Source organism: Corapipo altera, unplaced genomic scaffold, assembly GCF_003945725.1.
Source record: "Corapipo altera isolate COAL_440 unplaced genomic scaffold, ASM394572v1 61411, whole genome shotgun sequence".
Classification (NCBI taxonomy): Eukaryota; Metazoa; Chordata; class Aves; order Passeriformes; family Pipridae; genus Corapipo; species Corapipo altera.
The window spans coordinates 20091002-20118237 of NW_020884875.1; the positions used below are offsets into that span (position 1 = coordinate 20091002).

The 27236-nt window shown below is 40.5% G+C and overlaps 1 protein-coding gene across 1 annotated transcript; it reads right to left on the bottom strand.

Annotated features, from left to right (window-relative positions):
• Positions 1 to 1545: 1545 nt before the first annotated feature.
• On the bottom strand, positions 1546 to 27236 carry C7 (complement C7). The gene is made up of 18 exons (XM_027635211.1): positions 27081 to 27236; positions 26733 to 26788; positions 26144 to 26219; positions 25021 to 25162; positions 24103 to 24244; positions 23239 to 23377; positions 22470 to 22592; positions 21167 to 21410; positions 20401 to 20514; positions 16599 to 16765; positions 15365 to 15593; positions 14608 to 14779; positions 14150 to 14237; positions 12761 to 12893; positions 11810 to 12001; positions 9293 to 9389; positions 4559 to 4743; positions 1546 to 2647 (listed from the first exon to the last, which is right to left on the bottom strand). Exons 1-18 carry the CDS (start codon positions 27084 to 27086, stop codon positions 2460 to 2462), a joined length of 2493 nt encoding a protein of 830 aa, XP_027491012.1. The 5' UTR covers positions 27087 to 27236; the 3' UTR covers positions 1546 to 2459.

Here is a 27236-nt window from a genome sequence, read left to right on the forward strand (position 1 = left end):
GCTTCTGTACTGAAAGGGCCAAAGTGTGGCCAGCAGATGTGCATATCATGGGGATGGATATAGGACTGGACAGACATTCATCTCAAACATTGTTCTTACACGAGTACCTGGTTTTCCTTCAATACATACTTATATTTCTTTGAAGAAAATTTCAACCTATTCACCTTACCTTTCCTCCCAAGCAGCATTAGATAGTCAGCTGATTGGTTAAAAAAAATCAAAAAAAAGACACCATGTCTGTTCTAAAAACTGTAAGATCTCCTCAGGTTTTCAGGAGATGTGATGCGACTGAAATGCCCCTGATGTGCCAGGGAAGTTGTAAGTCGGGCAGGGAAAGGACTGTGGTGTCACAGCACAAAGGGGAGCAGATCCTTCCTGGACACTGGCAGTCAGGCAGCTATGAGGGAAAGTGTCCACATAGAAGGAGCTGACTAGGCTGAGAATCAGGAGGGGAAAAGATGGAGCGGGTAATTAGAAAGAAAGAGGAGAGAAAAAGGATCCCTGAAAAGATTTAGATGGGTCAGATAAAGTGAGATGCTGGGGACTGAATGAAGCATCTCAAATGCAGCCTTCATTAATATTTTGTTTGCATTGTCTCAGACTAATTTATTTTATGGACATGGAGAGCTGTTTCTGCTGATGTATTGAGATGATTATCACACAACCTTATTGTTTTTTGGAACAGGAATTCTCAACATTTCTTGAGGCTCTCTGCTGGTTTTCTACATTTCCCTATGTTTGAAGACATGAATCATCAAGTCACTATTATTTCTGGGTTATCTCTCATGAAATTTCCAAGTGATTTTCTCTTTTCTTCAGCAGCTATAGAAGCTATTGCTACCCAGTGGGCTCAGGGTGCAATCACATGTTGTGCCAGTTGCCACAAGAAAAAGGTTAGAAATTGTGGACAAGTGACTTGGGAGTAATCAGGTGGCAGACAGCTGAATGCTCTACAAACATGGTACTCCTGAGCAAATAATAAAGAGCTAATAGCCAGTTAAATTTATTTGGATTTTATTCTACTTGCTTTCATCTGTATACTATCCACAAAAATTTGTTATTTGTTATAAAAGAAAAAAAAGTTATTTTCCAGATAGCATAAAGGTCAGGAGGTCCTTTCAGCTACTGTGGTAGTAACCTTCCCCCAACATAGCTGCCCCCACAAGAGAGAGTCTCCCACGAAAAGCACACTGCTCCTGTTCTGTCTTACTCCTCATTGTAAGCATCATCCAAAGCAAAGCTTTTCCAGCTGAGGGTAGGGATTACACAAACAAGCTACAGGTAGAAACATGACTACCAAGAGAGATTTTTCATCTTACTATCTCATTGATAGTAAGAAATAACATCCCTTGCTTTAAAAGCATGCATGTTTCTTGCTAGCAGTATTGCACTTGTCTGAACACCCACTTGCTATCCAGCTCTTTGACCTTGTGTGCATTCCTAAACAGTCAGAAGGGATGGGACTGCCAGCACAGGTTCATGAATGAACTTGTAATATGTAAGCGAAGGTGTCACTATCTGACTACACCAGAGAGCATGCTTAGCTGTGTAAGGAAAGAGCGTAAGAGACTTCTTCTATTCAGGAACAGTCTTTGAACACTGTCCAAAGGTATTTCCAGGGGGATTGAATACAGAATGTCTCCATTGCTGTGAGGATAAGTTTTCCCTAACAGTTGTCTTTAACTAAGTTTTACTATGGTGGAAGGCCTCTTTGTGCAATGGTCTGTAAGGAAACTGGTCTTGGCACAAACATAAATGTACGTGACAGATGCAACTGAGTTACCTCTGCTCCACGTAGCTCATGATAACAATGACAATGTAAAATGGCAATTTTTCATTAAGTGATTCTGTGCACAAGAAGCTGCAAGCATAGCTGTGTTCTCAATGTTTTAAGGTGGTTTTCCTATAAATGCACACTGTTTGGACCTTTAAGCCCATCAGGCTCAACAACAGGTTCAGTGCTGTGCGCACTGTTTGCTCAACTGAATAACACACAGTAGGAATAAACTGCTTTATTAAAAGAGAAGAATCATACCTTCTGCTCTGTAAAGCTTAGTCTATATGTTTTGCTGATACAGATGCAAAGCATATGTGTGGCTTTAGTAAAAACAAATTTACCATGTCAGACATGGTAATCCATCACTATAATAGCTACTTTGGCACTTGCACTTCAGCAATATTTTTTAAAATCTGATGGAAATATGAAGTAAACCTGCCAGTGCTAAGGCTAGTGCCTAAGCAAGAGCTCTATTGTGAGCAGTAGTGGCAAGTACATGTCTGTCTAACGAAGAGTCTCAGGCCTTGATTCAGAGCTGACCAGATGCATAATCTCATCAACTGCAGTGGATTTCACAGCAGAGCTTACATTTGGTAGAGCAAGGTTCAAAGTATGTCCTGTCCAAGAGCTGACACATTTTGAGATATCCCCTGAAACAACCAGAATAAACTGTAACCGTATCTTATTTACTCTGCATATCGCAGGGCCTTATGCTGACAAGGGTGACAGCCTGCCCCTGGCATCTGAGCTGCCCAATCTCACACTCCGTCATGGTCCGACGGGCAGCAGAGCCACTCACTTCAGCACAGACCTGTATGCCTCCATCCTCACACAGACCATCTTCATCACAAACACAGCTGTTGGATTGCACTAAACAAAAAGCACAGAGGAAAAACATTCAGGATAGGATCCAAGTCACAAAAAAAAAACAAACAAAAAACCCCAGACTAAAATATTTCCAGTAAAACTGTAGGTCTGACAGAAATTTTCTGGAGGGTGTTCAGCTCAAGGAAGACATGGATCTGTTGGAGCAGGTTCAGAGGAAGAAACAAAAATGATCGGAGGGCTGGAACACCTCTCCTGTGGAGACAGGCTGACAGAGTTGGGGTTCTTCATCCTGGAGAAGAGAAGGCTCCTGGGAGACCTTATATCATCTTCCAGTACCTGAAGGGGGTTTATAAGAAAGATAGGGACAGCCCTCTTAGTAGGACCTACAGTGGTAGGACAAGGGTTAATGGTATTAATCTGAAAGAGGGCATATTCAGACTAGATATTAGGAAGAAATTTTTCAGATGAGGGTAGTGAAATACCAGGTTGACCAGTGAGATAGTGGATGCCCTATTCCTGGAAACATTCAAGGCCAGGTTGAATGTGGCTCTGAACAACCTGGTCTAGTTGAAGATGTTGTGGCTGATTGCAGGGGGCTTGAACTAGGTGGCCTTTACAGGCCCCTTCCAACCCAAAGCTTTCTATGATTGTGTGATTGTTTCCCTAACCTAATTCCCTAATCCTTTCAGTAATATTATCTTAGGTTCTGCAGAACAACTAGAAGTAGAAAAAAGTGGGGCACTGCTGGAGCTTCCTCTGTTCGGAGAGGTTGATCGTGTTTGTGGGAAAAGCTTGCTCAAGGTGCCTCAAAGATTTCTCTGATGCTACTGCTTGAACTGGTTCATGTATTTACAACTCCAGCACTCAGATAACACGTAAGATGAGAGATCTGTCCTTGGACACTAACAAACTGATCATGCAAACTCTTATGACTCTTATCTTTATTTTCATGCAGGCAGTTTCACTAAGATTAAAGTATTTGCTGCTATAAATAAATGTATGTAGCTGTATCAGTGACAATCACATAAGAAGATTTTATTTGAGATTTATTTTTCATAACAGTGGCTTTGTTTTGGTGTTGTATGCTTACATTTTTTTTGCCAGTGTTTGTCTCTGCTGAAGCTTCAGCCAGTTTTGATTATCTTTGGTTTTTTGTTATTATTTTTGTCTGTTCAAAAATAATAACTGTTAGACAAAACAGATGAACTCATATCAAGTAATCCTTTTTATTTTCAAATTATAACAATAACTGTGCCTCTAGCTTGGGCACTTCTAAAACCCTAATTTATTTCTTCATCTTGCCTATTCCTGGTAACCCTCCATTAAATGCAACATAGTGTAGGACACTCAGGGAAAATATATCAGGGAATTTGAAAACTTCCACTGCAGACAGGTTACGAAAGACAGGAACTATTTCCTCTGAGGGAAGAGAAACTGTGTGAGAAACTGGGGATAGACAATGAAGTACAAACAACAGTAATTGGCTTACCTAGCTAGTATGCAATAAAACATTTAAATCCTTGCCACAAGATACTGCTGGGGAGACTGCTTGGCAAATTTCTGGAAAAGTTTACCTATTCCTGTGGGCAGTAAGGACTCCCAGAGGTAGAAATAGTGAGAAAGAGAAGGGCAAGGGTTTCACCCAAAACTTCCAGTGGACCAAAATGTTGACTCACTTAACAGGGACTAGAAATAAGCTTTTCTCGCAGATAGTGTACTTTGCTACAATATCCTGTTGTGTTTTCTTTTCCGTGGTTGGAGATTCCCGCTGTGTTTGGACACCAAACACTGGGTTGATGGTTTGAATCAGCTTAGCAGTGCTAAGCATGGTGCTTCTGGGAGGAACTGGAGACGCCATACCAGGACAGACCAACTGCTAATGTGTGACTGGGGGTAAAGACTTCATTTTGGTCGTATGAAAAATTTTGCTTAGAATTGTGAAGAATCTCTTACCATTGCATTTTTCCCATGGACGGCATGATCCGCAAGGTATTTCAGTTGCCTGGGATATTTTGCAGTTTTCTGCATTATTGAGAGAATATTTTCTGCCTGTGCACTCCAAGGCATGCATCTTGCAAACAGTTAAATGTGTGTTTCTCTTGGTTCTTTGATCTGTAGCACAGGTGTCCAGGGAAGGACTGAAAACAAAAGAAAGGATTGCACTATTTAAATGGCGCATCTTAAAAAGAGCTGAGGGAGTGGAAAATATTCAGAGTCCAGTTCCAGTTTCTCTGTTCATTGAAGTACATCCTAAGAGGGCAGCAAGGAACTAAAGACATAGACGTGCGAATAATCCAGACTTCTTTCTTTTCCATACGACACCTTAGCAGAGTCAAGATCTGTCCTGTGTGAAGGACAGGGATATTACTCTCTATTTGCCATTGACCTCAGTAGCAGTGAGAGACTTTAGATAAAAATACTTCAGACTTCAATTATTCTCTAATTTATGACATATGCAGGAACATAAGTACATACACAGAAAACATTTTCATATATATAATGATATATATGATCATGCACAAATATTAAAATATTTTACAAGTATTTCTTAATTTTAATACATTAGGATATGCTTATAATCTTTACGCTGCTGTCCTTTAAAAAGCACAGCTTTTACTAAATAAAATCTTATGATTCATCATCAGAGACCAAAGATATTTCTGGAATTACACATGCATCTTCACAAAAAATTTATGAAAAATATTTATCCAGGAAACTTGCTGGCGTATTTCTTGAAATGTGGATAGTAACCTAACACCCACAAAAAATGTGTAGAAGTGGTAACAACAATTCTTGGACAACCTTGAACTGTATTTTGGGGACAGTTACAGGAAGTTGTCATCATTTGTGATTCATGCTCTAAGTGTAGGAGCAGAGGAAAAAAACACTCCTATTACTTCTGTGTTTTAATCTCAAACCCCAGTCTTCTTCACTTGCTCTCAATGCAATCAGTGGCACGTGTGGAGTGAGCAAAAGAACAACCGTCTGCCACAGGGAATGCTGTACTTTCCTGGATGCACTTTACAGCCATGGGTAAGGTGCAGCACAGGCTACCAGAGAGCAGAGATGCTCCTGGGAGATGGAGACCTTTGAATTCAGCCCTGAAGTCTCATTTTCAGCACAGCCTCTCATTTGGAGCTCACAAACACTCTCACAGAAACTTTTAGTGTCTTATGGGTCAGTTCTGAAGGCCAATATCAGCTAAAAAGGTCTTTGGTGAGCAGGAGAGACTGATGAGGTAAAGACACATGGCCCTAATGAGCTGCTGAAAGGAGGGGATAACTCCCTGTGAAAGTGGCTTGTTGGAGGAGGGAAGAAGAATTTGGAATATGGAAATCTAGTGAGAAAGTCTTGACTCAAACTTTGCTCACTTGCTTGTCAAGCGTTGAGGTGACTTTTCTTCCCCCTGCCCCACCCCCCATCCCACTCTGTGAATTAGAAAGTGGGTTTTGATCTATAAATGAGACACTAAGGAAAAGACCCTTCTCCAAGCTTTTGGAATGGTTCTATGAAAGATGGTTGGAAAACTCTTAGAAGAGCTGGCTTTACAGAAATTTTAAACTACCTGTAACATAGTGCCTCTTTAGGATATTTAAAATATGGCATGAATTTCACTAGTTGAGCCTGAAAACTTTGATGCACCTGCCTGTGACCAAATATTTTTAGTAACAACATTACATCTCCCACTTAAGTTAGCATCCTCAACTGCTAAAAGTCCCTTAACTGCTGTGCTTAGTCAAAATACCAGCCACTATATCACTAATAGAGTTAGTTGCATGAATTTTCATTAACGCTCTTTTGATAACACAAAGAACGAGGTTAACCCTCTTATTCTGAGGCACTGTAAGAGGACAGTCCAAGGGATATGTAGCACCAAACAGCTGATAAAGGAAGCAGGTGCATTTGTATGCATTATACTGTTTGCTCATGTGGCTGCACAGCCTCTGAGTTAGTGAAGTACCGCTTTAAGTGAGTTCCCCTTGCAGACAGAGTTATAAGAAAAACTCCATCTTTAAATGTAGTCTTAAATTTGGGAGAACAAAATGTGTTCCAGGGAAAGCAACTAATCTGTATTTAAGTTGTTTGTTATATTTAAAATTGTTCAGACACCTTCTTTCCTTGCCCAAGTGATAAATCTCAGCATCTGAGTCTTAAGGTCAAAATCTTGTACACAAGGCAACCTAATTTATCTGAAAATATTAAGACCAGACCTTTGCACTAATCTGCCTGCTTTGCACCACTTTAGCCACACCCAAAAGAAGAAAGGAAGATGATTTAACCAGCTGCTGAAGTATGAATCCAGGAGTTCATCGACTGTGTTGGCAAACTCTCGCTACAGTACAATGACTCAAACCATCTTGAGAGTTCTTTAAATATTTGCTTTAGCTGGGTCATCCAGGAGAAAGCCAGTGGGCATCAACATGTTCAGATGCATAAGAAAAAGAATGGAGAATCTGCACTCAGAAGAGATATTAATAATTTGCACTCGTTGCTGAGAAAGGATATTTCCCAGGGCTGGGAGCACCACAGCAGTCCAATAAAAATTATTACAGACAAGGAATAATCCTTGTAGAGTGAATGTGAGAAATGTAATATTTTTACCTGAAGAAGAAGGCTAGGATAATAACAACATTTTACTAATATTTTATATTGTGAGAAATTAAATAATATCTGTAAGTCCACAAATACCTTCTTCCTCTCACCTATAATGAGAGGTAGAAAACTTTTGGTGAAGTGAAAAATTCATCATGCAGCGGATGATATTAACTTCCTAAAATTACATTCAAGACCCTAAGTTGTAATATACCACAATCCAAGAAATCTCAGGAGAGACATAGACACTATGCAAGTAAATTTGGAGGAAAAAAGAGGGGATAGTACTTAAAAATTGTCAAATCTCATGTTTCACTGTGGAGATAGCTCTTAGCTCCTGGAGACTGAGGTTCCATCTGTATTAACACACCAGCTGTTCTCTGACCCCTTCCTTGTGCTAGAGACAGTTCACACAGAGTAGCTGGTGTCTATACTCTCTCTGCTCCCAGAAGATGGGGACTGCATCAGACCAGAATGGTCTCTGACCCTAGTAACTCCTATGCTGTGCCTGGGAATTATCCAGGAATTGGCTCTTGACAGAGGTCTACCAGGAGGTGCTTTAAGTGATTTAGCAGCTTTGGTGCCAGAGATTGTTCCCTTGCTCTAACTGATGAGAATTGATCTAACCTAAGGCACCATACCATAGGGACAAATTACCCCTCACCAGCCTGTTCTGGGGGTTTTGTGTTGTCCTGGGCAGTCTCTTGGAAACTGAAAGGATGGAGAAAGCCATGGTGTTCCTAAGTTCCCACACGAACTCTTCTTGTTCCCAGCTCTCTTCAGAGAAGAGGCTGGTGCTGAAAGTCACTGCCACAGCAAAGCAAGTTACTTCTGCTCTCTGAAGAAGGACCAAGATCTGCTTATGTGCCTTACTCCTCCAGCCTTAACAGGCTGGAATATTAGTCTGCTTTGACAGCTGATGATTTATCTTTCTGTCATTAGATGTGTTATTTCAAGACAGTGAAAAGATAGCATCAGGTAACAGGAATGACTGTTATCTATCTTGCTATTTTGAACATAATTAAAAAAAGCCAGAAACAGGCAAGTAGTAGATTAATTATAAATGAAGCTTAAACAAATAACTAAATGTAATTCATTTAACTTCCAAGGTTACTATGAATCTGCCCATGGCCTTCCCTAGCATTGTGACTCTCCTCATATTCTAACTAACCTTAACACATCTATAAACCAGAGAAGGGGTTGTTGCCTTTTTTAAATAAGTACTGAGAGAAAAAGACCAGAACTAGATTATATAAAATATTTAGGTGTTATGGATAGGAATAGTTACTTGAGATGACATCAAAGTTTCTTCCTCCTACTACACATGGATAAGACAAATTGGGTGTGTTATCCTGACGTTTCTGAACTGCTCAGCTCCTACCGTCACATAAACCTGGCCAGATTTCGTCTAGAGCTCACACTCTGTGTGATGACTTTCTAGGAGACATCATCCAGTCTATGCAAACCAGACCAGATGTTGGAGCGCTGAGCTCTTTGGCACATCTGACCATCAACGCCAGGTGATGTAATTTCCTTACATTATTTCTTATGCATTGCTTATTGTAGAATATAGCCTTAGATCAAACAGGAAACAATAAACCCTGATCTGCAAACCATGAGGTCAGAAAAGTGATGTGATTGGACTACAAAAACTGCTCTGTAAATGTGAGATGAAATTAGATTACTGTGCCTTTCATAACCCCACAGTCTCTCAGCAGCGAAAAGAAATCTATTTTATTTCACTAGCTTATAGGTTTGATATTTATGTCCCAAGGGCCTCTGTTTTAAGTTTTGCTCCATCTTCTAAATCCTGAAAGCATAATTTTATCTTTTTCCATCTATTTCACAGATAAAGTGAAATTATCTCTTCACCTTTTGTCATCCAACCAAATTCCGTCACTACTAAAGCCCATCAACAGTTCTGACAAGGCAGGTAAGTGATGAATAGGACATTGATTGAGCTGTAAAGCAAATTACAATGCCTCCTTCTCCTATGAGTAAAGCTTTCTCCTCTGTTATGGACTGAAGACTTAAGAACTGTAATGGGTCTTGAATAAAGTGAGAATGTAATTGCCTAATTGAGCCTGAACTTACCCACACTCATAGGGCATTTTGCACACACATTGTGACTGATACACCTTCTCCCATGGTTGACATTTAGGCTCTGTCACTTCTGGTTTCACACTGGGCACTGAAGTAGAAGAACACAAACAATGATATTAGGGGTCAGAAAAACAAGGGCTGTTAAAGGTCTACTCTGAAATTATCAGTTGAGTTTAGCAGGCACTGAATTATACAATCATGACATCATTATACAATCATCACATTCTGCATGTTCATTAAAAGTATCTACTGCATGGAAGGAATCAACACTATTGAAAAGATATGATACATTTTGCAAAGTTACTGTGCAGTAATTTATCTATGGGTCACAAGTCAGATGGAAAGAGACAGGTACTGTGTTCAATCTTAAGCATTCATCTAATTTCTGCTGCAGCTATCTGTTTCTTCTAAATTTAGCACTGCTGAATTGTAGATGGGAATGGTTTTGCCATTAGGTTTCAGTTACTGACTTCACTGCTGTCACTAGAAAAGCTAAGGTTCCAAAGTCCCCTGTAGAAATCTGAACCTGAATATTGTTATACACTGATAGTAATGAAAACTACAAGTTCCATCATTAGCCCTCAATCTGTACCAACTTTAAAAATAAAAGCAATAGTAATTCTTGGGGAATTTTCATCATTGCAGATGTTCTGTTCTTTAAGCACACAGTTGTATTCCAAACTTTGCTAAACATTTCTCTGGAAGTTTCTGTAGCAAGTAACAGCAAATCTCGCTAAATCCCTTTGGATGCAATTTCTAAGGAGGTTTCATCCTGATTTGTATTTTAGATTATGTGTCTGTTAACATGAAACTTTAGTACTCCAGAATGTTGTTGCCTTTCTCAAAAAAAAAAAAAAAATAAAACAAACCTCCATTACAGATTAAGACTGACTAAGCAAAACAGATAGACAGAAATTACCAAAGAAGAAGAAGAAAAAGAGTTGCAGCACATTGCAATACAGACAGCAGGCCTAACCCTGTCTTCCTGCAGAGGGGTAAATTTACACCAAAAATCACTGCATTTTCTTCGTCCTTGGGGTTAATGGTTGCATAGGTGATGGTTGCTGACCCTCTTGCTGACTAAATACTCCCATCCAAACATATCTATGCCACTATGTCTGTGTATACATATCTTCTTAATTTTTACCCTTCTTATCTCATATTCCTTGAGTTTTTAACTCCAATTCCTTGGATTTCTAATCCAACTGTTGTCCTTTTTTAAAAAACTTTTGTATTAATATAATGCTCCCATACAGTGAGGCACAAGCTGTTTCTAAAGGTAGAAGTATTTGAAACTTTCTAATTATTTCTGGAATTTTAGAAAGTGATGCAACAAGACAACAACAAAACAAAACAAAACTAAACAAACCCCAAACAAAACAAAAACCCAAACAAAACCAAAACCACCAAAATTCCCAAACCAAACAACCAACTAAAAAAACTAAGTTAAAATCACTGAAGCTAAGCCTAAGTAACTGGCAACAGCAATTCAGCATTTGCTGCTCTGGCACTTTAGCAGCAGTAAGTTGTTTACGTATGGTTATGCAATTCCTTCTGAAATCCCTATGCTTGCTGCGAGTTTGGTTATGGCACAGTAGCAGATGACTTACACCAGGAATTTCACAGGACTGTTGTCTTTTGAGGTCTAAGCCTGACTGTCACCTTCCTCTTCCTATAGGTGAGGAAACCTCAGGTAGCAGTTGGTTGATAAGGACAGGACAGACAAGAAACATAGGACAAGACTACTCTTCTGCAGCAGTGACTGTTGTCCCCAGGAGAATACAGGAACATCTGGGACCTCAGGTGAAGTTGTTACTGGCTTGAAGCAGCAAGCTCCTTGAGTGTCCCTGTGTGACTGATCAGCACTACAGTAGTGCTCAAGAGAAATCCTTGTCTGTCTTCCACAGTTGGAAAAGACAACTTAGGCAGAGCTGCTGAGTGCTGTAGCCCAATTCCCCTCCTGCCCATATCAACCCAGAGCTTACAGCACTCACCATGAACTTAAAGCAGCATTTTCCCTCTGCTTCCAGTTCTTGAACATTTACTTCATATCAGCTGTGCAACTGTCAGATGAGCAAAAGGAGTCACCCAGCCCTCTCCTTCTCTGCCATGAGAGGCTATGGTGTACGGAACAGTTTCCATATAGAAAAACTCTGTCTCTATGTTGCAGTTCATATAGTGGTGGTTTTATACAACATGGGCGGAAAGTGAAGTATACTTGGATGTCAGAATAGACAGCATACATCCCAGGCAATCTCTTAAAATGTTGTTAGTGACAATATGTGATAGCAATAGGGGAGTGTGAAGCAAAAAGCCATAAGGAAATCTCACATAAATTGCCTTAAGGCATCTTGTTTGAACAGACCACAGAAAACACGTTTTCTGTGCTTCCTCCTGGTGGCTTATCCCTGTATCAGTAATAGTTCTGTCTATACTTTAACTACATAAGGCATAGTTGGTCCAGGAAAGAAACTCTTCTATTGTACTTGCAGGACTGCAACGGCTTACCTGGTGTCTTGCACTGGACAGTCTTCACATCAGGAGACCACTTGAGACTGGGCTCACACAAAATGGAGTGTGCCCCTTCTAAGTGCATGCTGTGTGGGCAGGACAGAGTTATTCTCTCACCAATCTCATACACAGCTTTCCATGGCTCTCCTTGCAAACTCCCCTCCAGGTCGGGCAGGAGACAAGCGGTTTCTAAGGATTGAAGCATTCGAGATAGCCGCAGTGAATCAGTGGATTGCATAAAGCAACTACATATTTTATCGTCTCCTAAATTCCTTAACAAATTGAATGGTGAGATTGCCTGATTTTCCTGTAGAAACATATCAATCATGTTAGTGCAGGATATTAACTCATCACACCTGCCAAATATGCAATACTAAGGACATAGTGGCAGCATCTTCTGCTGCTGCCTGCAGGTGCAGTCTAGCTTTATGAGGGCTTCTTGGCCCTTAGGACCCATGGTTCTGTTGAGAGTTCATAATAGGGAGTAACGTCCTGTAGAGAGAGGTCATACGTACAGGATGTTGGGGAGGCCATGTATTGATACACAAAACAGTGTGGACTAGCATATATGGACAGTCGGTCCTGCTTGGAAGGAGAAAAGGATGCTGTTGAAACACAGTGCTGAAAATTCCCATGGTTCTTGCATATAGCTATAGGACTTGCATATAGCAACAAAGTGTTTCCACAGGAAGGAATTCCTGGACTGGAATTTAGTCTCCGTCACTTCTAGCCTTTCTTAAAACCAGACTTTATGGGTGCATTTCTCATTCAGTATTACAATATCTAGATTCACAATAAAAGTCAGTTTAGACCTGATTGTGACTAGGGAACTGGGAAATGAGGGTGCGTGTTTTCCCCCTGCTGTCGCTGGAAAGCAGGTGTTCTGAGATGTTTCACTGGAATTCGGAAATGGAATTGTATTTCAAAACAAGAATAATTTAGACATACCTTGGCAATATCTGTCTCCAACTTGCCATTGTAAATTATCACCACACTTAGCAACAGGATCACCAACAAGAGAATATCCATGTCTGCAAGCATAAACAATGCTTTTCCCAACAGGGTATGAGTTTTCAGCATTCTGAAAGAAAATAAACAGGTGAAATTTTAGATATACAGTATTAGAACTAGCAGCAGCACTGAACTCTCTTTGATTTTGGGATGCAGTGGCTGAGGACAGTGAGAAGTATTAATGCTTCTTTACAATGCACTGATGAGAGCATCTGGAATATTGGGGGCAATCCTGGTTATCAATAGTCAGTAAATGTGATCAAAAGGGATATGGAATAGTACTCTTCTGATGATGATGCATAAACTGACTGCAAATATGGCTATTATCAAGCATTAGCCGGGTAAGATAAGATCTTGGACAACCTTGGGCTGGAGGGAGATCAGTAGGGAGATAATGGCTTTGCCAATTCTTAGGATGGCATGTTATCAACTTTCAAAAGTTTAATATGATGGACTGGAAGACACAGGTTTTCTCTCATTTTATATCCCACTGTCTTCCAAGGAGACATCTTATGAAAAATTGAGACTACTCTATGAGTTGCACCTTTAGTTTGTGAAACAAAAATATCAATGTAGGAGACAACTATTGATTACGAAAGAAAAAAAAAATCCTGGTAAAAGAGGGAGAGCAAAATTTTGGATCTTGCCTCAGTTAGCAGTTGTGTAGAGGCAACCAACTGATTTTCTAAAACTAATCCTTTTATCTATTTATTGAGCAAGGAGAATTTTGACAGCCTGATAACATGGAGAAGGCCTAATCTATTCCTCTAAGGGAGGAATTTGGTCTCCTTTTTTAAATAGGCCCAAGTTACAGCTAGCCAAGTACCTTGCCAGATCACAGTTTCACCAAGGAACAAGAAAGTGGAATGGTGAGTTACAGAGTGAAGATTCCTAAAATTTGTTTATAATTTTGTTATATTTTGTTTGTTGGATGACTATGGACAGTTTACTTTCTGTGTGTTTTTTTCTCTAATTTTCTCTAATTTCCTGTGCTTTTATATGTAATCTATGTGGCTCAGAAAACTTATAATAAATACATAGGTTAAAGGACCTTTCTCTGTAGGTACTATCATGCAGAAAAGCAAAGATTTTGTTCTGTTTTTGGGGATGTGCTTTTTTGGATTTATTTCATTTTTAGTGTGAAGTTTGGGATATTGTCATGTAAACTTCAGCCAGTGAAAAATGCTGCACAAGCTGCTATACAGTAGGTCTGATACTAAGCTTACCAAGAAAAATACAAATTTCCAAATGACCCTCTGTATTAACTATAGTAAAGACATTGCAGGTAGGGATAGGACAGATAACAGAGCGATAGAAATAACTTACTTGAACAAATCCATTTTCCAAGGGAGGAGGAGGTGAACAGAATTTTGTAGGAGTTATGGATAAATCAAAACAGTGTGGTTCAATCAAGCTATGAAGCAAACAAAAGTACAATTTAGTTTAAATTTAGTCTTCTTTCCTTTCAAAATGCTACACTTCTCAGTGAAGCCTGTTTTCAAGGCTATTATGCTTACATTTTCATCACAATTATATTTAAATCAGGCTCTGCCAGGCTATCCAAGAGAGTGGTAAATAGTATGCTGTCAAGTTTACTGGCTTTTACCCAATTTTCTAGTCTTACCTTGTATTGGATTCACAGCTTTTGAATTTCATTTTCTCTCAACTGAAATACTAAAGCTCAGCAAGTGATCTTCTCTCTGAATTCAATAGCTTATGCACCCTTCTGAAATAAATTTTTAAATCTTTCTGAAGTTGTGCTCCAAACGTTTTTTATTGCTTACCGAAGATGCTGCAACTCTTCATCTTCACATGGTCTGCTTTCACTCTGCTCTCCTGTGCAGGTCATCCCACCCCCACGTGGGGAGGGGTTGTTGCAGGTTCGACTCCTCAATTTCCTTCCCCCTGAGCAAGGACTCCAAGAAGACCAGCAGCTCCAGTGTCCATCAACAACACCTATTAAACATTTGGGAATATTTCACATTAAACCACTCTATTTAAACCACTCCCTCTTTAAAGCACTCTCTGTGAGTGATTTAAAGGCACAGACTGTTCAAAGCTAGTGATGGTCCCAACTGTGTCCTTACAGAGAATTCCAGATTGCAATGATCTAATCTTCCATCTTTCCCTAGCCTGCCTTGTACATCAGTATAATTCCACAAAGGCTATATATTATCACTTTCTGAGAGAACACAAAACCAGCTATCAGCTACAACTAATTACAAAATTAAAAAGAAAAATTTTTGAAATTACTGATACTGGTTAATTCAGGATATGTACTTAATTATAGATGGTAACATTGAGTAGTTACTATTGTCCACTGTATTTAACATTAATAATAAAACCAGTTCTTTGGTAAGTACTGTTTAAACATGTTAAACAAAGACTCAGGCTTGACATGGCCCTCCCCATGTGGTATGTCTGCAATGGTACCTGACCCAAGCAGGCACTTCATGGGTGTGCAGTGGGACAGACAGACTCTGGAAGCAGGAGAGCACAGTTTGTTTCTTCTGAACTCTCACAAATTCAAAGAGTGCTGACCTGGCTGATCTTGCACGAGAGTTCCCAGCTCACAAGCTGCTCCAAAGGTGTAAGGCTTGCAGTAACACACACATTGTGTTCCTTCCACAGCTGGTTCACCACCATTCTGGCAAGGCTGACATTTGCAGGGATGATTTTCAGCCATATATTCTTCAATTGCTTGTTTTAGGTAATGCTTTTTGACTGAGGAGCAGGGCACTTCCTTTACCAGCTCATATAATGGTGTTAGCTACACAAAGTAGAGAAACATGTAAATTTAGCAGTTATGATTGAGATGTAAGGCTTTAAAAGCATGCAAAATAATTTGTGACATATGCTCTTGCACATGGGAATTAGCACATTAGATGTTTTAATTTGCTGACTAGCTAAAATCTTATGTTAGTATTTAATATTAGCCTTTTTCTGAAAAGTTAGCTCTGTTTAACACCATCCTTAAAGCTGTTGGTAGATCAGTCATGTTTAAACATATTTGAACTATGAGGATATGATTGAGACAAAAGTGTAACACAGACCACCAGCAACCTGGATTGTCATCCAGCTGTTTCTAGCGTAAAAAAACTGGACACTTGAACAATCCACTATGGTGGATTTCACAGAACAGTGATCAAAGGTAACAATAATTGAAAATAATTTTTAATTTTGATTGCCTATTTTATATTATATACTTTTACATTTAGCTGAAAACTTCCTGACAGAAATACTTTGGGTTTATACCATTCTTCAGTATATGAACAGTTCCCAAAAGGGACGTAGACAAGGTCATAGTGCATATGGCCACACCGAGCTCTGAAGTGTCTGACTCTCAAAATCTCTAGTTATTCTAAACTTCTGGATGCAGAGTTAAGGCGGAGGGATAAAAGGGATACACAGGAGTTTGCAAGTGAAGTGGAAGCCACACAGATATGCCAATATGCATTTCAGGAAAGAGGCTATCTCAAGTCTGGGCTTTCTCCAATGCCAGGGTGACCCTCTATTCCTAATCAGAAGTCCACTTAAGTCACTGAAGGCTGGTAAGATAATAGGTATTGACCTGCCTGTGGACTTAGATTTGTAATATAGCTAATCATATTAACTTCATGGCATTTTCTTCCTGAGAACTTTTCTTTTTTACAAAGTGATCTGAAAACAAAATGAGTGTAGACCACAGCCTGATTAATCACCAGCTGTAGCTTAATAATTTCTCCCCTTAAGGTGATCCCATCTGGTCACCTTTGCTTCAGGAAAATAGCCTTACCTTTTTTTTAATTACTCTGGGATAATCTGTCACTGATGCAGCCCACAAGCTGTAGCTTCGAGTGTTCCCAGCAGGATTATTCAGCTCTAGATAACTAAGGCCAGCAACAGCACCTGGGCTTCCTCCTTCTATGTAAGGGTCTCCTTTAATCTTATTACCACTGCTTCCTGTAGATTCAGGATAGGAAATACAGAAAATATTGGCATTGCTATATTTACAAATGAAAATAGAAACATTGCACACAAAACCCATGCCAGCAAGTAGTAAAAGGACTCGCTAGTGTGGTTCAACCACCTGTGCCTGGATCAAGAGCTCTGTAGTGGGTTTCTGTGGCTGGGTTTTGATAGCAGTGGGGCTACAGAGGTGGCTTTGATTAGAAGCTGCTAGAAGCTTCCCCTGTTCCGTAAAGCCAATGCCAGTCAGCTCCAGGATGGGCTTCCTGCCGCTGGTCAAGGTTGAGCCAATTAGAAGTAATAGTAATGCCTCTGTGATAACACATTTAAGAAAAGACCGTTGCGCAGAAGAAACTCCAGCCAGGGAAGAGCGGAGTGACAACATGAGAACAACAATGCAGACACCAAGGTCAGAGCAGAAGGAGGGGCAGGAGGTGCTCCAGGTGCCAGAGCTGAGGCCTGTGGTGCAGACCATGGTGGAGCAGCTGTGCCCCTGCAGCCCATGAAGGACCATCAGGGTGCAAAGACCCACCTGTAGCCCATGGAGGAGCCCATGCTGGAGCAGGTGGATGCATGAAGGAGGCTGTGACCCCATGGGAGGCCCAAGATGGAGCAGGGTCCTGCTGGGGACCTGCGGCCTGTGGAGAGGGAAGCCCACGCTGGAGCAGGTTTTTCCTGGGTAGGATTTGTGGCCCCTGTGGGGGACTCACGTTGGTACAGTTCATTTGTGAAGGACTGCACCCCATGGAGGAGTGACCCAGGGGACAGCAGTTTGGGAAGAACTGCTGCCCGAGGGATGGACTCAGGCTGGAGAGGCCCATCAAGGACTGTCTCCCGTGGGAGGGACCCCACGGGAGCAAGGGAAGGACTCCTCTCCCTGAGCAGCGGCAGAAACAACAACTGACCATAACTCCCATTCCCCGTCCCCCTGTACCGCTGGGGGGGAGGAGGGAGAAGATGGAAGGAAGGAGGGGTGGGAGGAAGGTGTTTTTAAGACTGTTTGTTTTCTCACTCTTTGGTTCTTATCCTGTTAGTAATAAATTTAAGTACTATCCTCACTTTGAGTCTGTTTTGCCTGTGAAGGTAATCAGTCACTGACCTCTCCCGCTCTTATCTCTACTCATGAACTCTTAGCTGTTTTTTTCTCTCTCCTCTGTCCAGTTGCAGAGGGAGAATGAGAGAGTGGCTTTAGTGGGTATGTGGTGTCTGGCCAAGGTTATCCCACTAGAGTCTTTCTGGTGGCCTGTATGGGGAATCATGAGGATTTTGAGATAAGGATAATAATTGGGAGAGGTAACAGGTAAAACAAGTACTGAACAATGCTAAAGAATGAAATGATCATGGGGAATTTTTTGCTGTAATTGTGGTAAAGGTACAAGGGGTGGATTTTGTGTAAATTGTCCACTTAAGTTTGGTGTTATAATGATGTTATTTTGATTTCTGGTCAGGGGAATTTTTGTTACATTCTGTTTTGGTAGGTTGTTACTTTTGTTTATGTAAGGGAAGGCTGTGTGATGAATGTGGAATTTAAGACTCTTAAATATGTGATTCATAGAGGTGAGGGGTGGAATGTCCCAGTCGGTCCATCCTGTTCATCCCCACCATCCTCCTTGTTGGTCACATTGGTGTACTGGGCCAGGAGAGCAGCCTCCCTCTGTTTCTTCTCCTGGGAGGAGACCTCCTTGGCACGATCATGGAGATGGGCTCAATGACCCCCTTGAGGGTGATGATTTTGTAGAACTGAAAGACCTTACAGGCTGACATGTCCAGGCTGTGCTTCTGCATCACCTCCAGTCCTTTCTGTGGGGCCGAGGAGTGGAGTTCCGTGAGGTAACTCAGATAGGACTTGTCGGAGCCGATCTCGTAATAGTAGATGTTGCCATCGCCCTTCCCAGCCAGGTACACCATGTGGTAGCATGTCAGTGTCATAGAATGGGAAGAGGAGCTCCAAGAGCCCATCGATCTCCTTCTCGATCGGGGCATGGACAGGTCTTCCTGATTCCACAGGGCAATCTGCCACGTTTTCCAGTGCGACACGCCCATGGTGAGCAGCCTCTTAAGTGCTGCCTAGGAACACCACCCTGTTGACACAGGTTCTTGCAGCTGGCCTCCTGCAGGAGCCGCCTGGAGTGTGGCTCCACCATACGCAGCTTCTTGTCCTTGCAGGGGATGGCCAGGAGGCTGCTGTCTGTGCTGAAGGACATGCACAGGATCACATCCTTTTGGCAGTCAATCATCTTCACTGGCTTCCCAATGTCCAGGTTCCAGATCAGGACCTGGCACTGAAGAGGACGTTGCTGGTGGTCGGGTGCCACTCGACCAGCCCCATGCACCAGCTGTGCCCGTAGAGCTCCAGGACGGCCTCCATCATGTTCCTCATCAGCCCACCCTCAGAAATCTCCCAGATCTGCACCATGGTGTCCTCAGAGCAGGATGTGATGATGTTCTCAATGAAGGGGTTCCACTTGATGTCTAGCACAGTGCCCTGGTGCCCACAGACCTTGGGGTAGTTTGGTTCAATCTGGCCTGTCTGCTCGAGGGGGTTGATGAGGAAGGAGCCGCCACCAATGCTCTTGGTGACGATGGCAAGGAAGAGGGCGTTGACGGCACAAAAGTGGTTGTCATGCATGTTCTTGGTGATGGGAACGCCATCGAAGCAGTGCTCCAAAATCCCTGCCTTCTGGCCAGTCCGTAATCTCTTCCAGGATTCCTGGGAAATTGGGTTTTCTCATTTGGGCTTCCTGTGTGATCAGAGCTACTCACTGGCTCCATGTAGCACTGGTTGCATGATGTGTTGAGGGGATGTTCCCTTGGAGCATCCAGTGCAGCACGGGCAAACGTGGTGCCAAGAGAAGACATACTTCTGTTCCAACAACTTCTGATGTGGCTTGAACCCCCTCATAAGCTGCTAATATCTCCTTTTCAGTTGGCGTGTAGTGGGCTTCTGATCCTCAATAACCCCAGCTCCAAAACCCTAATGGTTGACCTCAGGTTTCTCCTGGTATTCTGTGCCAGAGCCTCCCAAATTATTTATCTCCTTTTAAAATAAGATGGAGGCTATGCTCTCCAGCTGCCGTGTGGAGGATATTTTGCACAGCTGGTCCTGTTTGAACAGGCCCCAGAGCTACTACACGGGCTATCTCCTGTTTGATCTGCTCAAAGGCCTGTTGTTGCTCAAGGCCCCACTTCAAATGGTTCTTCTTCCACGTCACTTGATAGAGGGGACTCACAAGCTGACTGTAACCTGGAATGTGCACCCTCCAGAAACCCACAAGGCCTCTGCAACTGGACACAGGAGAGGGTGAGAGAACAGCTTTATTGGGTACCTGGTATCTGGCCAGGGTCAACCCACTACAAGCTGATGATATATAAGAAGTATCTGTTTTTGCAAGTGTCTTGGCAGCCCCGACGATTTAGGGTGTCCAGAAAAGTGCTGTTTACGCGAAAGCATTAGCAATAATTGATGAGCATTGGAGAGCCTTTTAAACCAGGCACTTGGTGTCTGGGTTCAGCATGGTAGGACAGAATTCAACAAAGTTATCAACACCTGCTCCTCATTTTGATAGTTATTTAGGATGAGATGAAGGTTGGACATATGACAACTGTATGAGTCATCATTGAATATTTACCTGAAGAACTCTGCAGTAATTCATCCAGTTTGGTGCATTTCACTTTCTTCTTTTTCACAAAGAATGCATTCCATCCTGATGTGGTACACTCGTATAAGTTTGTTATGCTGACACCTGCAGATAATCCATCCATTAACAGTACTGTACACAGAAAGTGTGTTGGATTCATTTCTGAGTTTCCTGTTGGCTAGAGAGGTCATGAAGTACTATGCCTAAATTAGAAGGCAACTAACAAGTATGTGTGTGCTGTGGGAAGATCCACATGTTGGAGTATATGAATGGAGGCTGAGAGATGAGAGGTGTATCTGGAAAAGGTTTAGTTTCATTTATTTTCTCAGCAGTCCCTAATCCTGCAGCACTGCTCCACACAGATTACCACCATAGGTGTCACTCTAGTATTTTCTCTGTTTGTAATTTACTGTGTTTTACACAGTTTTACCCAACCTTCAGCTCCAAATGACTTTAAAACTCTAACACTGTTTGAAATTTATATTGGCACTAGAATTGAAGCTTAGCCTGATGAGGTCCTCAACTGACTATCAAATATTTGCTATCCAGAGTGCTGCAGGTCAAACACATGGATCTAGGACTAAGTGTTGTGGTTTGAGCCCTGTTTTTAGTTTTCTTTCTTTTGCTCACGAAGAGAATGTGGTGACTTGTAGAAGTCTTTTACTTGATTTTAGATATTAGCTGGGAAAACATGCAAATAAATTTTTATTCTTGATTATTGACTTTGTTTCCTGCAATGAATATGCTAGTACTCTACCTTCTGCTTTCATTTTGTCAGTATCCATATAAAAAATAACTTTGTAGTGTCCTCCTAGAGATCCAGAGTGCAAGAAATGGGTCCCAAAATGTTCAATAAGTCTTCGATAGATGCTGTAGTCATAGACAATGGGAAGGTTGAACAATTCCTTCCAGAAAGACTCCGCAAGAGTGAGGAAGTCAGGACGGTTGTTAATGAACTGAGCAACTTCCACACTGTTCTCAACAACCATCAGTTGCTTACTCTGGGGGAAGGAAAAGGCATCAGTCATGCTCCATGTCACTATCAAAGTGACTCCCACTAGCAAGGTGGTATGTATATTCCATTGGCTACTAATCAACAGCCTTACATAGCTATCTTATCAACCCAATCAACACAAAAAGAACACCCTGAAGTCAAGAAATATCATTGGACTTTTATTTATACTTGCTGCAACATCTTTCTTTTCCTCCTGTGTACTTGAAAACTAGTATAAGTATAAGAAAGGAAAATATCACTCTTCAAAGCTAACAGTGGCTTCCAGAATCAGAAGCCTGGCAGTAGGAGGTTAATAAGCTTTTTCTGAAAGCAAATCAGAGGCAGTAGAAAGATGTCCTTTGCACCCTGTTTTGTCTAGATAAGTCTAGGGTCTCCAGGCATTTTGAGGATACTTCTGAGTTATAAAATCCTATATGCCTATACAATATTATTCATTTCAAACTCACAGTTGCTTTTGAACTTTGTTAGGCTGAGTCTCAAAATATGTCATTGTTAGTGTCTGCTTGGGGACCACAAAATACACGCACTTGTTACTTGATTTTTTTTGCTATAACATACAGGTTATACTTCGTAATTGACAGTTACTCCCAAATTATTTATCTCCTTTTAAAATAAGATGAAGGCATAAGCACTATGACCTCCTGGCTGTTAAAGACATAAGATATCTCTCTCAACGGAGTCCTACAAATGGCAAATGCGTTATAAAGTAAATAAACATTAATCACAGAGCTATTGCAAATTTTTTGCTCCAATATACTGACCAAAAAAAAAAAGGCAATAAATCCCTAGTAAAAACGGAAAAGATGAATCAAAATATCTAAAGAAGGCAAAGGAAGTCAAAGTTTTTCTCCCTCAAATAGTGAGGAAAACAGCTAGTAAATAAATAAATGACTAACAAATAGGTTTTATGGGATATTTAATGTCATGCACTTTATGCCAAAAATGTCTGGATAAAATAAATATTTGTATCTTACTATAAAAACACATAAAAAATGATGAAAAAGTTTATGCAAAATACTAAGCCACAGTGACAACTTATACATACCTTTCGCAGACTTTCATTCTGTGAGTAACTGCGTCTATTTGAGTTTTCATACCTCTCTGTGTGTTTCATATAAGACCAGGTGCTGTTGAAAAACTCATAACTGAAATCATTTTGAACTTTGACCTAGAGGGTGAAAGATAGAAGTCTGTATGAAGAGGTTCATACAGGATTTTAAAATGATAACATAAAGAGTAGAGCAAGTCCTTAGTGATGAAAAAAAAGCTGATGTGTTTTCCAGGCTGAATCCATTTCAGATTTCATAAAAAGTACTGAATACTATTGGAAAAGCATTCATCCATATAGATGGATGTTAATATGTGGACATTAAGTATTTATATTATGAAATAAAGTACACTAAGGATTGTTTGGCATGCATTTGATAAATGTGAGACAAATTGAATCTCTGAGACAGTGACTTCAACCAAAGCATATCTCAAAGATTCACACAAAGCACCCCAAAGCCTTGCATTTCACCCCCAAAACATTTCTTAGGGTGATTCAAGCCATTACTTATACTAGGGAGATGGCTTTACATTCAGTCTAACTGTGAGAGATTTAGAAATTATATTCAAGGTTATTTTTTTTCCTTTTATTTTAGCAAGACATACACCAATTTGCATTTCAAATAATAAGCGACTGCAGAGAGGGAACAGGTGTTGTTGAGCTGTGTTTAGGGAACATACCTGCCAAAGGCCCCTGCAAGCTTTGCATCATTCTCCCAGTTTTAATCATGACTGTAAATACAAAGCTGTGCTTAATGGAAACATACCTGGAAAGTATAAGCAAGAACACTTTCACTCAGCCTGTAGTATTCTCTCCCATCACCACTAAAGACCTCTCTGCATTGCCCTCCAAAGCTTTTTGTGTGAATGACTCTTCCCTTGGTCTCACCAGTAATAGCATCAAAGCTACAAGAAGAAAAAATATGAAAGGTCATTAAGACAGGGAGCCAAAAATTTTAGAGCCATTATAACTGAATGATGGATCTGCAAAGTAAGATCTTTTACCCAAGAAAAGGGGTTATCACCTGATAGACTTCTATACCTGTAGAACTGCAATATGGATAGCACGTTCATGTCTATCTCAACTGATTTTAAATTTTATTGTTCAAGCAATTACTGCAACACTAAAACAGCAGGGTACCCATCCCAAAATGTGGGTGGTTTTATTACATTTGAAGTATATTGCATAACAAGGGATATAACAACACGAAAGATACTTAAGATAATTATTTTGTTAAGTTGCAGATGGGATGTATAAACAGAAATCCATATGGATCTACAGTGCTAAATGCAACAGCAATGAATAAAAAGAATGAGCATTGCTGACTCATTTTTTCCATGATGTAAATCAGGGGTTATTAGTTGAAATTTAATTTTATATCTTAAAAGCTGTTTTTCAATAACAGGAATGAAAGACTAAAAGTTTTATTCTGTGCTTCAGATCAAAGGACCTGTACATCCTGGCTACACTGACCCACCGGTATGATGGAGGCAGTTCTACTGAACACTTTTGCATATGGGATGTTTTACTATAAGCCCAGGAAGTCTATCTGTACATCTAGAGCTTGTAAACACATCAAAATGTAAATGTATGTGGCACCAGTAATATTGAACCTGGCACAGATCATTACCCTGCTCCTGTGAGTTCTGAATTTGGAGGTGTTTTGTCAATATCACATACAGTTTTCTTCTCTTCACATCGATCTTCATCTGCACCATCTTCCTCACAGTCCTGATCGCCATTGCACACAAGGGATCTGCTAATGCACTGACCTAAATCAGAACAAACATGCACAGGCAAAGGAGTGTTTGTTAGTTTAAAAACAGATCACCTAAAATCAAAGCAGAAGACCTATTTATCTATTACATTAATTAGCATATTCAATCCCACAATGAACAGCCTGTGCCCACAACGGCTTGTTGAATACAGCACACTTGAGGGAACCACAACCATTTGAGGCTTATGACATATCAATAAAACAGTTGACTTCTAGATTTATTTCCGAAGCTTTCACCCTTCGACCATCGCTTATGATTAACTGTGATTATCTCTCTGGTAGCACCAAAACACGTTTCTCATGGTCCTCTGTAATAAAGGTCTACCTGTTGAGATAATACGCTCTTCTGTGAAGGTAATGGAGGCTGCTTGGATACAATGATTGTTCCACGGAGCATTAGTTTCCAGGTGATTTCCAAGATACTTGGATATAGCACAGAACAGCTTCAAACGATCACATCTAAGGTTGCACTCCTTAACTACCTTCTCATAATGAAAAAGACTGTTCTCTGGGGCAAATGAGTAAGGCAGAATGAATTAAAGAGGGTACCAGGGCTACAGCATATTATCTGCAATGCTCTGCAATGCTCCAGATGAAATGAAATCCATGCATAGTTAAGGCTGGGAAAAAAGGAAACATCTACCTAAATCAAATTCATCTGTATATCAAGAGTTCTGCAAAGACATTGCCCATTTACTAAAGTTCAAAGATAACAAGGTTTTCTTCTTAACTTCATGACTAGAAAATGCTGAAAAAAATCTTGGATGGTACCTGAGAAACACCTAAACCGATCACCACAGCCATCCTCTGTTGGACACCCCCTTGTGGGGGTGCATGATCTTGTTTCAAAGGCATCCCCAGAGCAGGGGTTTCCCCCATACTGGCCATAAACTGCTACTGTCCGTCTCCGAACCTGAATGCAAATCAAGAGATTTTAGAAAATCCAACTGTAAAGCAGGAACAGTGTGCTAGTGTCAAGACAATGCTACCGCACTGCTGCTGTAAGGAAATGAGATATTCACTATTTTCTCGGAGAACAATCACACCTGCTATTAACATAATATGGTGTGGTGGTTTGAAACTCCCAAGAATCTAATGTAACCCTCAAATCAATAGAAAGACAACTCCTTTATCTATAAGGTCTTTAGACTGATGCATAAGCTTGGCTTGGTTTGTTCAAAAATGTAATACGTAACTGAAGACAAGAGAAAGCTGCCAAGAAATTTCTGGCTTTTTTTACATTCTTAGTAGGACCAATCATGCCTGATACGAATTTGTTATTAAAGTTTCTCAGAGTAAAAAATATCTTTAAAAAGATGGTAAAATATAACATCAAGAGGGCTACTTTTTGTTTCTAAAAAAAGTACTGTCTTATGGCACATCTTCACTTTTGACTAATCTGTTCTCAATTGATGCAACATCAAAATAGATGAAAAGGAAAATCAAAAGCAAGTGTCTTGCACATCAATAGAGTTTCAATGTAAAAATCATCAACTTAGTTTCATCAAGGGTAACACTTCACAACTAAGTTTTCTTCCCTTGAGATTTGACACCACTAATGAAAAATCAGTGAAATTGGTACAAACCAGCATCAGTGGAGGAATGTCTGTGTTTACCAAACAGTTCAGTTGAGCTTTTTGAAGCCATCACCAAAATAAAAAGAGCACAAATTATTTTATAACATGAACATCCTAGCTTTGAAAGGGAACATACTGGGAAGAGACTAAGAATTTGTCCTCTGAGTTCTCAGCTCTTTAGCCTTCTCATTTTGCTGGGGCTTTTGTGTGACACCTGATTTAGGGTTTTAAAGATACAGTGGCTCCTTAGTTACCGGGAAAAAAAATCACATATGCTTATGAGGTCATGAGTAGAGAAAAGATATGTCCATTTATACCTGTTTTTGAGTACAGCCATTGCACTCGGACCAAGGGCCAAAAGAATTCCAGTGGCAATGGACTGGAGGGGAAGGGCTGCTCCAGCAGGCGGTTTTTTTGAATTAAAAAAAAAAGGAGAGAGGAAAATCATCAGTGATTTCCATCCCTAAACATGAATGCAAAACTTTCCTAAACAGTAAATCAGACCTTCAATAACAATTAGGATTATGATCAGGCTTTCTATAAAATCACTTGGATTTGCTTTTCATAGATAAAAATGAAATCAGTCCCAGCTTAGGTTTTCTGGTCATTCAAAAGAAGAAACTAGACACATTCACCCAGACTAAAGATCAGCAACGACTCTGTGCAACTATAAAACAAGTTTCAAAGACCAGTTTCACACTGTAAATCAGGGATAGGGCAGTCCCCATCAGGGAGCTGACAGGGGCTGTGTGTGTGCCACTGATGGTTGTGGCAGTACTGACACCAAACAGTGTGTATTTGTCCCAGGAAATACATCTGAAGACCCTTTTAAGCCCTGCCTCATGTGATGCATCTTAATTATACATGCTTAGCCTTCAGGATATAGTTTATTAAGTAAATATTCACCTGGTAAAAATTGGGAAGAAGCCTGAAACTTCCAGCAACAGAAAAATCCCCAGCACCTGAAAAAAAGAGAAGCAAAAGCAAACTACTTTGCTTTTCTGCTTTTTCCTCCCTGTTTCAGCTCATGCAGCTGTTCAAGGTTTCTGCAATTTTTACACTAATCAGCTAAGAAATAAGAGAAGTTCACACTTATTTTCTCAGCTGTGTTGTGCAAGCTTTTGTTTTTTTCTTATTTCTTGTAGTGTTGTCCAATTACCTTTTCAGCTAACTATTTCTCCATACAAAATCATATGTCATTACACTTGACATATTCAACTTTATCAGTACAAATAAAGTAAGCAACTGTCTTACCTTCATGTTAGATGAAATACTCAGATATACAGCAATTACCAGGGAATATGCACTTCCAGCATTCTCAATTCGGCAGCCAAAGGAGTCAGTCAGTCTGTCTACTGCTGTTCATGTCTTCTCACTCTGCCTTGCTGTTCTGCTTTTCTTTCCCTAAAA

What these genes read in the sequence shown, in the direction of transcription:
- C7 (XM_027635211.1), bottom strand. An exon ending in AGAATGAAAGTCTGCGAAAG is followed by an intron (nt 21,411 to 22,469) that starts GTATGTATAAGT and finishes TCCTTCCCCCAG; the next exon opens with AGTAAGCAACTGATGGTTGT. An exon ending in ATTACTGCAGAGTTCTTCAG is followed by an intron (nt 16,766 to 20,400) that starts GTAAATATTCAA and finishes CTGAATCTACAG; the next exon opens with GAAGCAGTGGTAATAAGATT.